The following is a 13,379-nucleotide window of genomic DNA, read 5'->3' on the forward strand; positions in this document are numbered from 1 at the left end:
AGATGCAATGCTCCTAGACAAATATCCCCTTTCTATTATGCATTTGCTCGGCCGCTTGTGTCGTCCCAGCTTTCTTGAAATTTTTATTGTTATTTACTTTTATTTTATTTATTATATTCCTTTTATTGTGGTGGTCGAATCTTATAGAGATTGCCTACGTATCATGCCCCCGCATGAATCAGACCTTGCGTAGTTCGGACATGAGGCAAACACTTTTATTCATTATACAAAGATGAACAGACATTACATTTGAAAACTTTGTAAGAAAATGGCTTGAAACACACACACTTAAATCAAAATAAAAGATACAATTCTTAACATCTCACAACGTGCCCCACTTTCCATTTGTGTTATAGATTATTAGATTATTTGCTCAATGTGGGGCTTGACCTGGATGACCTCCCAGCGTACGATACATCCTTTCCAACTCCATTGCTAGATGACGGGCAAAAGTGGGTGCATGCTCTGTAAACCTTTCATAATCCATTCCTTGGCAATTTACGTAACTTTGAGAAGTGTAGACCGCCAGGTCGTGGATTTATGCCCTGAAATCTTGGAGACGTTGGTCTTGGTTCTGCAATTGCTGCTGACGAGTGGTGGCTATATCTCTAACACGGTTTTCACGATCTAGAGTTGATTCTAACAGAGCTCGGAGTCTGGCCTGCTCTAATCTTGCTTGCGCTCTTTCCCTGTCGAGGTCTGCTTGTTGATGTTCTCTGTTGCATCTTCTTGCCTCTTCTAGTTGTGCATGAAGCTGGTTTTCTGATCGTATCCAATGGTCTTTTTCCTTCTTGAATTGTGCCCTGTCTTCTTCGGATTGCCTTACTTGGCGTTCCTTATTAGATCTGGCTTCTTCGTTTAATTTTTGGATCCTTTCTTTTGCTTTACTCAACGCCCTTTCGTTTTCCGCAAAAATGGAAGCATAATCTTGCATTCTTTCAAAAAGATTGGCAATGGTTTTTTGATCCTTCCAGCTCCTCTTTGGTGTCTCAAAAACTCTTTTCATTTTTTGGAATCGAGCATGAAGATTTTCATTCTCACAAGCTAGACTCTTCTTCTCGCCTTCGGCTTCCTGTGCTTGCAAATCTTTCTCCAAACTGAGGCTTCTCAGATTTTCTTTTAGGGCATGGATAGTTGCTTTGTACCCTTTTTCCTTTTCTCCCCAGATCAACCGCTCTTGGATTTTATCATTGAAGTTTTGAACATGGGGTCTTTTTGTTGGCCTTCTTAGCTCAGGCTCTGGTACATCATCCACGCGAGACCGTTTTTCAAACCACCTTGCATATCCAGGATTTATCTCACCCTTTGTAGTGTCTGGGACTTGAGTATCACTTTTCAAGTATCGACATCCATTCCACATCTGCTGAAGTAGAGCCTCCGGAATAGTGGCTTCTGGGTGTAATTCGATTACTTGCATACTCAAATCTTCATCATCAGGAACTACTTGATATCTCCCTAGTTGTCTTAGGACTCTTAGTGGCGCATACGGCTGGATGCTTCTCAATCCCAATAGTATCAGATAACTATTTGAGGTTGACATGTGTATCACTTCCCTCATCGGGAGCCATCCCAAAGTCCATTCAATTTGACTTGCCTTCAAAACCCTTAGATGAGATACCCATGCTTCTATCCCTTCTGGAGCCTGATAATGTTTTATTCTTTCCTCATAACTCTCGATGCAATTATCATTATTTGACCCATACTGTATGATCTTGGGCTGTTGTTGGAGATGTTCCATCACCCACATTTGCAACAAAATTTTGCATCCTTCGAAGACTTTTGCTCCTGATTTACATAAAGTCAAAGCCCGATAAATGTCTGAGAGAATGATGGGGACAAGGGTGTGATTTTCTTTAGTGGTGAGGATTTGCACAACTTTCGCGGTGCGAATATCAATTGTTCGCTCTTTGTTTGGGAAGACCATGATTCCTAGAAAAGCCACCATGAAGGCAAAGCGACGGTGAATCTGCCAAGTGTCTTTGTTTTGCTTGTTAGTAAGGCCTTTCTCATGAATTTCGAACCCATCTGACTTTCCGAACCTTGAATACAAAAAGTTGAAGGAACAACATCCATTGATGACATTGCTTTTCCTGATTTGACTGCTGATGTTCAGAAGACCAAAGAATCGATGTACCGAGGGAGCCTTTGTGAATATCAGGCTTTGATTTCTTAGACTTCCGTCGAAACCAGCATATCCAGCTATCTCCTCTAATGTAGGAGTAAGCTCGAAGTCAGAGAAACGAAAGACATTGTGAACAGGGTCCCAAAAGGTTACTAACGCTGCAATCAGATCATCACGGGGTTTAACTTTCATAATATCCGTGAGATTTCACAAATGCTTGACGACCCATTTTTGACCATCTTCGCCTAAATCATACCACCATATTTGAAGCTGAAATAGAAACTCTTCTGTATTCGTGGATGGGGGGTTTTGCGTGGTGCTCATTTTGTATCTGAAATTTAATTTAATAAAGTCAAGACTCATTTTGAAAATATACACTAAAAAATCATTTTCAAAAATTTTTATTTATCAAAACCTTTATTTCAAGATTTAAAACTATTTTTTTGGAAATTTTTAAAACAACCCATTTTATTCCTTGGTTCTCACCATGATTTCATTTAAGCTGGTCAACAAGCATGTTCGAGGCAAATGAATGCCCAAGTAGCAAGTAGGATGCATCAAGATGGTCTTTTTTGTTTCGGGTTCACCTGTCCTAGACAGACCCAACCCCTGTGTTGAGTCTCCAAGGCCAAATGCATATGATGCAAATATTCGTTCCTACTAGGGATCCGGTACATGGCTGAGTTATTCTAAGTGAAAAACCTGAGGTTGATTGTTCTAAACCTGGCTTACCCAAACGGACAGTTTGAGCCGAAGCGGGGGTAACGTACCGGGAGAACGAAAGTCTATCCGGCCTAGTTACTTGTCCCAACTTCGTCTTATTTGGTATGACCTTTAACAGAAAGGTGGGCCACGCGCACGTGTGCACCATAAATTTAGAAGACTCAGAAAGAAGGGGGTTTCGTAGCAGTTGTATATATTCACAATTCAAATAATATTAAAGCGGTAAAAAAAACATTTAGCATGTTAATCATATAAACAGTTGAAAATCATATAGTAAATAAAGTCAATTATCGCAGTTATTTTAAGCTCGAATTCTTTAAACCCTGAACCAGTGGTTCTGGGTTACAGTACTGAAATACTCCCCAGCAGAGTCGCCAGAGCTATCGCACCTCCTTTTTACCGCGCCCGCGGGACGCGTGGGGAGTTTTCTCCAATTTAAGGACAGTCGAAACGGGATTTATTTGTTTGTTTCAGAGCCGCCACTTGGGAATTTTAAGGCGTCCCAAGTCACCAATTTTAATCCCTGAATCGAGGAGAATATGACTCTGTTTATTATTCTGCGAACCAGAAATCCTGAGTAAGGAATTCTGTTAATCCGGAAGAAGGTGTTAGGCATTTCCGAATTCCGTGGTTCTAGCACGGTCGCTTAACTGTTTTTATTCTTGGCTTAATTATCTCAATTTTACATTTTTATTGCATGATTTTGTTACCGCTTCTGTTTAGATTGTTTATAATTAAAGACCCTTCTTCGAATCGAATCACGCATACGTGTATTCGTTTTATATATTATATATTTTTTTTAACGTGAGAAATCGTGTCACGCGTACGTGTACACAATAAAATTATCCATGTTATAGTTTTTATTAAAAATCATATATTCGAAATTTAAAATAAAATCAGGAACATCATCACCCTTGTATTTAGACAATGAACTGCACATCTCGGGTTATACGAAATTATTTTAACATCCTTGGAAAAATCCTTTTCTTAAATATTCGCTCGAAATTGCGCGTACGCATAATCCGAATTTGCTTTTAAAAATATAGTCAGGGTACGCGAACGCATCCCTAATTGCGCAGAATTTTTGTAATAATATTATGGATTTTCCACAAAAAACTGTTTATTATATCTACACATTTTATATGAAATTCCTGAAAAATTCACATTTAAGGGATGCCTTTAAATTCTTTTAAAAGAATGCACAATTTATTAAATATTGCCCGTCGACTATAATTTCCGAGTATAAATTATATTCATCCCAACTATCCAAATTCAAAGAAAAGAATCAAAATTCGATTTTTAGCAAATACAACATATATATGTATGCCAAAGAATGAATTGTATATGAAACTAACAAATTCTATTTCTAATTACCATTGATATAAAGTGTTGCAATTTGTGCTTATACATATCATCTCATTCTCACATGCTTGTTTTTAATCCAAAATTATAATTGCTTAGTTTATTTATAACGATAAATAATCAAATTGATGAGAAAGGAGTTATTATTCGAATTGATTCAATTCGAATTGTATTACATACAACATAGTTGTGCGCCTAAACATTCATAATATTCTTAACATCATGACGAGCTATATCAACTCACCTTACTCATATGATTATAAATATACATGTCATCATGTCATATAATAAAACTTATATCAATCTAAACAAAATCATATTTTTTACAAGATATACCACTAATGTAACTTCTTAATACTTCCATTCTACTTTACATTTAGCTAAAGGTATTATGGGATGTAATCAATGGCCCATTTTTATGCCATACTCCCTATTTTGACAACTCACATATACCTATACTAATGAGATTTCGAAATGGATAACATTATTACAAACCTTATACGAATTTCAAATAAGGTAAATAACTTATAGCCATGGTGTTGAATTCACCACTAATTAACCAACACAAAATAAAACTGAAATTTAAACTAAATGGCTTAGATGAGTAGAAAGCAGAATCATAACTCCAAACTTCATTTATTTGCCGTGTTGAAGCTTTTCACAACATGAGTTTAAAAGGATATGTACCTGGAAATGAAGGTATAAGGAGTAAATTTCAGCAGTAGCAGCAGTAACAAAATCAGCAGAATGGCAGTCTTTCCACAAACTTGAGTAATAATGAGACCCGAGAAACCTAGATTCACAAGAGCAAAGTTTCTTAAAGAATTTTAGATTTTAAAACCAAATAGTATCAATACACAGACCCGGACAGATTCCAAAAGACCAACAAGGTTTCGGATTTTTCTTTTCTTTTCTATTTTTCTGTTTCAGCTTCACTGTGTGTGTGTGCGAATACTCTCTTTTGGTTTCTTTTCTGTTTCTTCTTCCTCTTCAGATTCCAAGAGGAATCTGATTTTCTGCTTGATTTTTTTTCTTTTATCTCACTCTAGGTGTATTTTTCTTAAATTCTCTCTCAAAATCTGATCTAAAATTCTGTCTGAAAACTCATTTCTCTCTCTCAATTCCCTCTTAAAATCTGCTTTTAAAATCTGATCCTCAAATCTCTCAATCTCTTCCTATTTTTTTTCTTCTCTGAAAGCTCTCCTTTTTTTTTCTTCTCTCTTAAATCTCCTTTTCTTTCAAATTTCCAGTCCCTGTACTTATACAGGTCTGTCCTATCTCTTTTTTGTGCTTCTTGGACCCCTTTCTTCTTTTAAAATCAGAAAGTTCCATTACAAACTGCTTTTTAATACTTTAAGTGATCTTATCCTGATTTTAGGCAGCCCCATTACCCTTTGTTTCTCATTATCACTTTAAATAATAGCCAATAACTTTCCACTTTCAGCCCATTATGCTATCATATTACCCTCACTATTTTGTCCAGAAATACCCTCAGAAATCCTACTGTGATTACTATTATTACTGTTGTCAAACTTAAAATCTAACAATACAGATTTTTAAAATCTGTTCAAACCTGATTATTAATCTGATTTAAGACAGCTACAACCAATCCTAAAGTTTTGGACTGAATCCTAACTAAGAATGTAACCTTCTAACACAATTACATCTAATCAACATTTGTAAGATCACACTGAATTCAACATAACAATTTAAACAGAACTTCAACATTGAGTTAGGATCAAACAGATACAGGAGCATTGTCAATATACTGACAATGCCCTGAAACTTAATGCTCAGAAATCAACACACATACAACATCCATTTGATGGATTTTATTGAACTATAAACAAAGATGACTTAATTAACGAGTATTAATTAAACTGATTATCAAATAAGAAACAACTGATTACAACAAAATAATCCATCCGAAACAGGTTGCTTCAGTCAACATTTTCAGAAACAAGATTCACAATACAACTAATCGACGAACTTAATCGAGTCGATTACACACATTGTAACTAATCACAACCAACAGAAACAATTCACATTTAGAATCAAGTAGACGGGTAGGAGACAGTATGACAATAAAAGATGGGAAAATTACACAGAATGAAACAAACACAAAAATACACGTAGAATACACAAAATAAATAGAAAAAATACCTTTGAATCTTCAATTTTATTCCGACTCGAACTCAACTTGGATTCGGACTTTGTTTGAAATCAAACAGACCTTAGTCGAAGTATTTTCCACTGAAAATACTTCGACTAAGGTCGATTAAACCTCAATCTTTATTTAATTCGGGCAGAATCCAAAAGTCTGGTATTTCTAGGGTTCCTGAAGATTCGATTTGGGACTTAACCATTTCTGGTCAGATTCGAGGGGGACCAAATACGACACAAGGGTGAGGGTAGCCTAGGGGTCATTTGGTGTTAGTTTAGAACAGATCTGAGTTTGTTCTTGTTTGGCTCGAATCTTCAAAGAAGATTCGAGAAACTCGGAAATGATTCGAGCCAAACAAACATCAGATCCATAACGAGGCATGCTAGGGGGTACTATGGTGTTAACTAGGGATTGTTTGGTTTAGATCTAAGCTCGGCTCGAATCTTCAAATGAAGATTCGAGAACCTTCAGGAAGATTCGAGCCAAGTGGCTAGCATATCTGGATAGAGGATGTTCAGGGGGTTCTAGGGTGTTATTTGGTGACCGGCGGCGTTGTTGCCGCCGGGTTTCAGGCGATGGGATCCTAGGGCGGCTAGGGTTAGGGGTGGGTTTCGGAAGATGATGATGAACAGTGGAGAGGGGGGTGTTAAGTTAGGGGGCCGGGGTAGGGGTTTGGGCTTATATAGGGACGGGGTGGGTTGATGCTGACCGTTAGATCTAGTAGGATGAAAGATCAGGATTTATCCACTTAACCAAACGATGTCGTTTGGTTTAAGCTGGGGGGACGGGTTGAACCGGGTATCGGATCGGGTAATGATTACGGGTTAGGTTCGTGGGATCTCAGCCGTTGGTTGGCTTTGATCCAACGGTCACTGATAAGCTACGACCAAACGCTGTCGTTTTGACTCGTTTGAATAAGACCGGATCTGGGCTGCCTGGATTGGGCTGAGGGGGGGGGGGGGTAACTTGGTTTGGGCCTGGATTTTAATCCAGGTCCGATATTTTTTATGTTTTCAACCTATTTTTTATTTCCTAAATTTATTCTTAATTAATAAAATCCTAATCAAAATTATAAAAACAAAAAATTATCATTACAATAATACTAATTACCTTTTAATAACCATTAACACGTAGATAAAACATTAATCACACAATGACACAACTAATATGACGAAAAATAAAAAATAAAAATGCATATTTTTGTGATTTTATTTTGAGTCAATTATTAAATGCATAATTAAATCCTAGATATGCATGAAACATATATTTTTATTTTATTTTCATTTTGTTATGACAAAATAAACATTTACGGATATAAGACAAATTTTTAACAAACATCACGCAAAAATTCAAAAATTGCACAATAAAAGAAATTTATTTTATTTTTGATTTATTTTGGAGTAGTTTTTCGTGAGGCAAAAATCACGTGCTCACACTAGATTAATAGAAGTTCCATCAGCTTTTGCAAATATTTAAAATTTTGGTAAAATATTAAAAAATTCGTGTTAGGAGTATTTAAAATAATAAGATAAAATTGTTTTCTAAATAAAATTCATCTTCAAGCACCACTTTAACTTTCAAGTATAGTTTTTTCAATTTCAACTTCAATTTTTTTTTTTCTGAACATCAACCATGTAACAAGTAGTACTATAAATCATGACTTTTGTAATTAAAAATAAATAAAAATCATCGAACTCCGTAATTCAAGAAAATAATTCAACTCTTCATATAGTAACAGAAATAAACAATTTAAAAGAGAAAGTATTTCCAATTCCAAAGCTTCAATAATGCAACCAACTATAAAATGTCCTGCAAAAATCACCATGACACCCCCGTTCATTTTTTAATTGTTACAAGGAAAAAGAAAAAACGATACATGAATATTTAATGAAATTATCAAGAAAGCATCTTTACTCAAGACTGCCAGACAGCAGCATTACATAATGTACATTTCCTTATCCTAAACTCCTACTAGTAATAAAAATTCCCACGTTCCCCGAGGAAGAACAACAGTACGATGACTCGGGCCTTGATAATACTATTACTCATCGCGACCTTAATCGCCGCCGCACGAGGCGGAGCGTTGACGTTTGACGATGATAATCCGATCAGGCAAGTTGTAGTATCCGACGGTTTGCAGGAGCTGGAGAGTGGAATTCTCCAAGTCATCGGCCAAACGCGCCGTGCTCTCTCCTTCGTTCGCTTTGTTCGCAGGTCAGTTGGATTCATCTAATTTCCTCTTATTGAATAAATAAGCTAAAGTTTTTCTTTTTGAGTTATGCCTTCTTGTTTCCCTTTTTTTTTAAGAAAAAAAATTATTAATTTTTGGGATATCTGTTAACTTTAAAAGGTATGGGAAGAGATACGAGTCAGTTGAGGAGATCAAGCAAAGGTTTGAGATATACTTGGACAATCTGAAGATGATTAGGTCTCACAACAAGCAACGACTTTCCTACAAACTTGGTGTCAATGGTAATTGCCTTTATAGGCTGGACAATATATGCCTTTGTGGACAATTTGCCCCTTTTTCTTTGGGTTTTTCTTCTTACTTATAGTTCATGAAATGATCTGAATAGAGTGGACTACATAAAGTTGACTTGTATAGTTGTTCTCAACTTGATTTGAGGTTCAAGGTGTAGTAGATTAATGTTTTTGTTACTTCTAATTAGAACTCCTGACAGATTTCTTGTAGGTGAGTGAAGAAAGGGAAAATAAAAATATGAAAATGAAGGTCAAGGAAAAGGAGAAGAACAAATAAAATAAAGAAATAAGAAGGCACTGCATATTTTGCTTGCTTTATTTTGCTCTTGACAATGACTATGCTTCTTGGCAGAGTTTACCGACCTAACATGGGATGAGTTTAGGAGAGAAAGGCTAGGAGCTCCTCAAAACTGTTCCGCTACCACAAAGAGCGATTTTCAGCTCACTAATGTCAACCTACCAGAGACGGTATTTGCAATCAGAACTCCGTTATATCTTTTTCTGCAGTTGTTTATGATACTTTCTCAAAAATCATTACCATTGGCATCCATTCACTCCAACCGGAAATCCTGTTATTGGAAATCTAGCTTTCACTGCTTTCTTTGTGCCCCTATCTTGTATGTTCTCCTAAAAGGAAAATTCATAAATGCTTAGTCTTGTCCATTTTGCAGCCTAATATTGCTGTCATTCTTGTTTCATCAGATTTTGATCACTTTGTTATGTTTTAACTTTTATTACTTTCAAGATGATGGAATTTCTTGAGATGACAACATAGATAGCTATTGCATCTAGGAGCAACACTGGACATAGGATTTTAAATCAAGAGGTGCAGAGTACTGCTGCATCCACTGTATCTGACAATGAAATAAAAATTTGGTATAAATGTGTGTTAAGAAAAACGTGTGTGTGTATTGTCTATGTATATATCTTTCGTTTTTCTTCTTTTCCAAGCTAAAAGTAGTAGTAGGTTTAGTAACAGTTGCCTTTCATTCAGCCGCTGCCTAGAAGAGCATGTGCTAAGTGAAGGTATTGTTGGTTACCAAAAGTAGTTCTTGTTCCTAATTTTGATCTCCGAATGTGTCATTTCAGAAAGACTGGAGGGAAGCACGGATAGTAAGCCCAGTGAAGAAGCAGGGGAAGTGCGGGTCTTGCTGGACATTCAGGTACGGAGTAGTTAGGATCATGTCACTAGGTTCCTAAATTTTCAGTTTGGAATGGCATTCTACCTATCAATCGTTAATCAACTATGCGTTAAGCCTAAACTACTTATTCTTAACAACATGTAAACTCTATATCCTTTCAATTCTATTCGGGTTTCTGAAGTTGAAAAATGACGGAGTCGGCACATGATGTTTTGGCAGCACTACTGGTGCTCTGGAGGCAGCATATGCCCAGGCATTTGGGAAGAACATCTCTCTGTCTGAACAGCAGCTCTTGGACTGTGCTGGAGCTTTTAATAACTTTGGATGCCATGGCGGGCTTCCATCACAGGCTTTTGAGTACATTAAATACAGTGGTGGTCTTGACACTGAAGAAGAATATCCTTATGCTGGAAAGGCTGGTGTATGCAAATTTTCGTCAGAAAATGTTGCTGTTAAAGTCGTTGATTCTGTTAATATTACCAAGGTAGGATACCTCTTTACTCTGGAACAACAATGTCTTGGATCAGCTTTTAACTGCTTACATCATTGCTTATCATTTCTTGTATTTGACACACTAAAGGAAGATTATTGTAGCTTTCCAACAGGAAAAACCTTTAATAGTTCTAGTGTTTCATTGTTGATGATTTTCAGTTGAGTGGATCTTTTAATATGCGTTATTTGACCTGAAAAGGTTGCATTGGTTGGATTCCTTACAATTAAACATTTATAATTACAGGGTGCTGAAGATGAACTAAAATACGCGGTTGCATTTATTAGACCGGTTAGTGTAGCTTATCAGGTGGTAAAAGGTTTCAAACAGTACAAGGGTGGAATTTACAGCAGCACCGTATGTGGCAACACTCCCCAAGTGAGTTTTTAGTTCTGATGAATTTGGGATATAGCCCTTTTAATCTGCTATTCTTTGTCACTGAAGCACATTTTCCATGTAACTCACCGTAAGGAAAGAAAGTACCCAGTAGTTAGTTATTACCCAGTAGCTAGTTATAACCCAGTACTTGATTACTCGTTGAGAAGGGTGCCTGCAATTATCTGTAAGTTATGCATAATGTGTGTGTCTCTGTGTGTCTGCGTGTGTGTGTTTATTGATTTTAACAATTCGAGTGTCATAATACTGATAGGGAAGATACCATACTTTATCAACCAAAAAAAGATGCTGGATGATAGGAAAGCTTGAAATAGTCTCTACTTTTAGAAACACCTAGTCAACCTTAAGATACAGATAATGTAGTATTGGAATAAAATGGTATGATGAGCACAGTGTACACAGAGGATTCATACCCCGACCCAACCCAACTAATCTGGCACTGAGACATTGATCGATTTTGCTGCAGTGAAGAGGCACATGTTCTTTTTCTTCTTTTGTTAAATCTCAATGACATCAACAAAGTATTTAGTCCGACCTTCACCAAATATGCGAGACAATGGCATAATACTACATTAACATATTCTATTCCAATGGCAGGATGTGAACCATGCTGTTCTTGCTGTGGGATATGGTGTTGATAATGGTACTCCATATTGGCTGATCAAGAACTCATGGGGAGCTGAATGGGGTGACAATGGATACTTCAAAATGGAGATGGGAAAGAACATGTGTGGTAAGTTTCTCCCATATCATCAAGTCTCCTTTCCCCCTTCCTGTGTGGGAAAGAACATGTGTGGCATAATGCACACTGCTTTCGGATTGAGAAAGCTTATTCTATTAGGATAAATTAATGGAGAATAGCTTTCAACTTGGACCATAGAAAAAGAGGCCACAAAATCTGAACTATAATGCTATCTATACGAGTTCAAGTTGAGTTCATCTTAAATCGACACAAATAATAATAAAAACTTTCTAGTTAATGTAGTCATGATTTTGATGAGGTAAATAACTGATCCTAATGATATGTTTGTAGGTATTGCAACTTGCGCATCATACCCTATTGTTGCTTGAGTTCCCTAAATCGGATCTTGTTCAAGTTGGCTATGCGACAGGTATCCACTCCCAGTTTCAGATTTATGTTAAACGGCAAATGAAGCGTTCCATATACAGAGTTTACAATGATTCTTGTGCAGGAAAGTTCTCTGTAACTGTAAATAATAAGTTATGGATATTGGAATGTCAAAGATGTCATTGATGAACTGATTTGCTTGGCTGAATAATTTTTATTCCTTTATATTACTAATAAAATATTTCTCATCCTTGCCGATGTTTAAATCGAACTGGAAAATCGTTACGGGGCGTGAGGGCATACTATGTGTAATAATTCTCCATCAAACCGAAAAGTCAAACCAAAATGACATATAAATATGTAATTTTTATTTATACTATCAAAACTTTGTGTAGGATTTTCTTTAAGAAATGTCTAGAAATGTTTGTGATCCTCTCATGGGATGTAATATTTAATAGAGTTATAAAGTGCATATATTTATATTTACTTTAAATTTAAATAAATGCTTGATTTAACATGTATCATAATTTTTTTATCTGTTGTTATTCAAATGTCTCAATCTCTTTATTCTTTCATATTCACAAATAGTCGTACCTGCACGATGCACGGTAAATATTAAAAAAAAAATAATTAAATTAAATTATGATCGGGCTTGTTTGATCCTATTAGACCGTATTGCTTTAATAAATTTAAATTGTCATCTTATTTGTCAATACGATATACCCACTAATAAAATCTCTATTAAATTAAAGATACTTATATAGTCGACTTTTTTTTTTGTTCTATATTTTTCTTTATTACATTATCCATTGCTTAGTATTATTACGTTCTTAATAGAAAATTTTATTAGTATATTACTTTGTTTACTATTTTTGTCTGTTCGCTTTCTTTTTGTAATATAAGAGAAGATATATAATTTATTGCTGTTGGAATATTTTTTATTTTGAATTTTATTATGTTGTTCTTAATAATATTATCAATATTTTAATGAATAAAATCTCTATTAAACTAAATGGACTTATACATGTAGCGAACAACTTTTTTGTGAGAGTATTTTTCTTTATTATATCATCTAATATTTAGTATTATTACATTGTTAATAGAAATTTTTATTAGCATATTACTTTATTTAATATTTTTCTTTGCTACTTTGTTTTTGTGATATAATAGAAGATATATATTTTATTACTCTTGAAATAATTTTTATTTTAAATTTTGTTCTATTGTTCTCAATAATATTGTCTGAATTTTAATGAACAAAAATTCTCGATTAAATTACAGGGATTTATGTAGTCATCAAATAACTTCTTTTTTTTAATGTATTTATCTTTATTATATGTCACGACGCGGATTTCTCATCCCCGAGAGTCGTGATGCCGCCTACTAATGAAAACTAGGCAAGCCAATTGTTTGAACGAATACCTTTTTTT

At 35.4% G+C, this 13,379-nt stretch overlaps 1 protein-coding gene across 1 annotated transcript; it reads left to right on the plus strand.

The window, feature by feature from the left end:
• The first annotated feature begins 8,202 nt into the window (after positions 1–8,202).
• Positions 8,203–12,215, plus strand: LOC107775429 (cysteine proteinase 3). Its single transcript, XM_016595158.2, has 8 exons — positions 8,203–8,585; positions 8,722–8,843; positions 9,205–9,320; positions 9,942–10,015; positions 10,214–10,478; positions 10,731–10,862; positions 11,478–11,613; positions 11,914–12,215. The coding sequence occupies exons 1-8, from the start codon at positions 8,389–8,391 to the stop codon at positions 11,949–11,951; spliced, it is 1,080 nt and encodes a 359-aa protein (XP_016450644.2). The 5' UTR covers positions 8,203–8,388; the 3' UTR covers positions 11,952–12,215.
• The last annotated feature ends 1,164 nt before the right edge of the window (positions 12,216–13,379 follow it).

Source organism: Nicotiana tabacum, chromosome 11 (assembly GCF_000715075.1).
Source record: "Nicotiana tabacum cultivar K326 chromosome 11, ASM71507v2, whole genome shotgun sequence".
NCBI classification, from domain to species: Eukaryota; Viridiplantae; Streptophyta; class Magnoliopsida; order Solanales; family Solanaceae; genus Nicotiana; species Nicotiana tabacum.

What these genes read in the sequence shown, in the direction of transcription:
- LOC107775429 (XM_016595158.2), top strand. Translation starts at nt 8,389, where the DNA reads ATGACTCGGGCCTTGATAATACTATTACTCATCGCGACCTTAATCGCC. An exon ending in CTACAAACTTGGTGTCAATG is followed by an intron (nt 8,844 to 9,204) that starts GTAATTGCCTTT and finishes GCTTCTTGGCAG; the next exon opens with AGTTTACCGACCTAACATGG. An exon ending in GGGTCTTGCTGGACATTCAG is followed by an intron (nt 10,016 to 10,213) that starts GTACGGAGTAGT and finishes ATGTTTTGGCAG; the next exon opens with CACTACTGGTGCTCTGGAGG.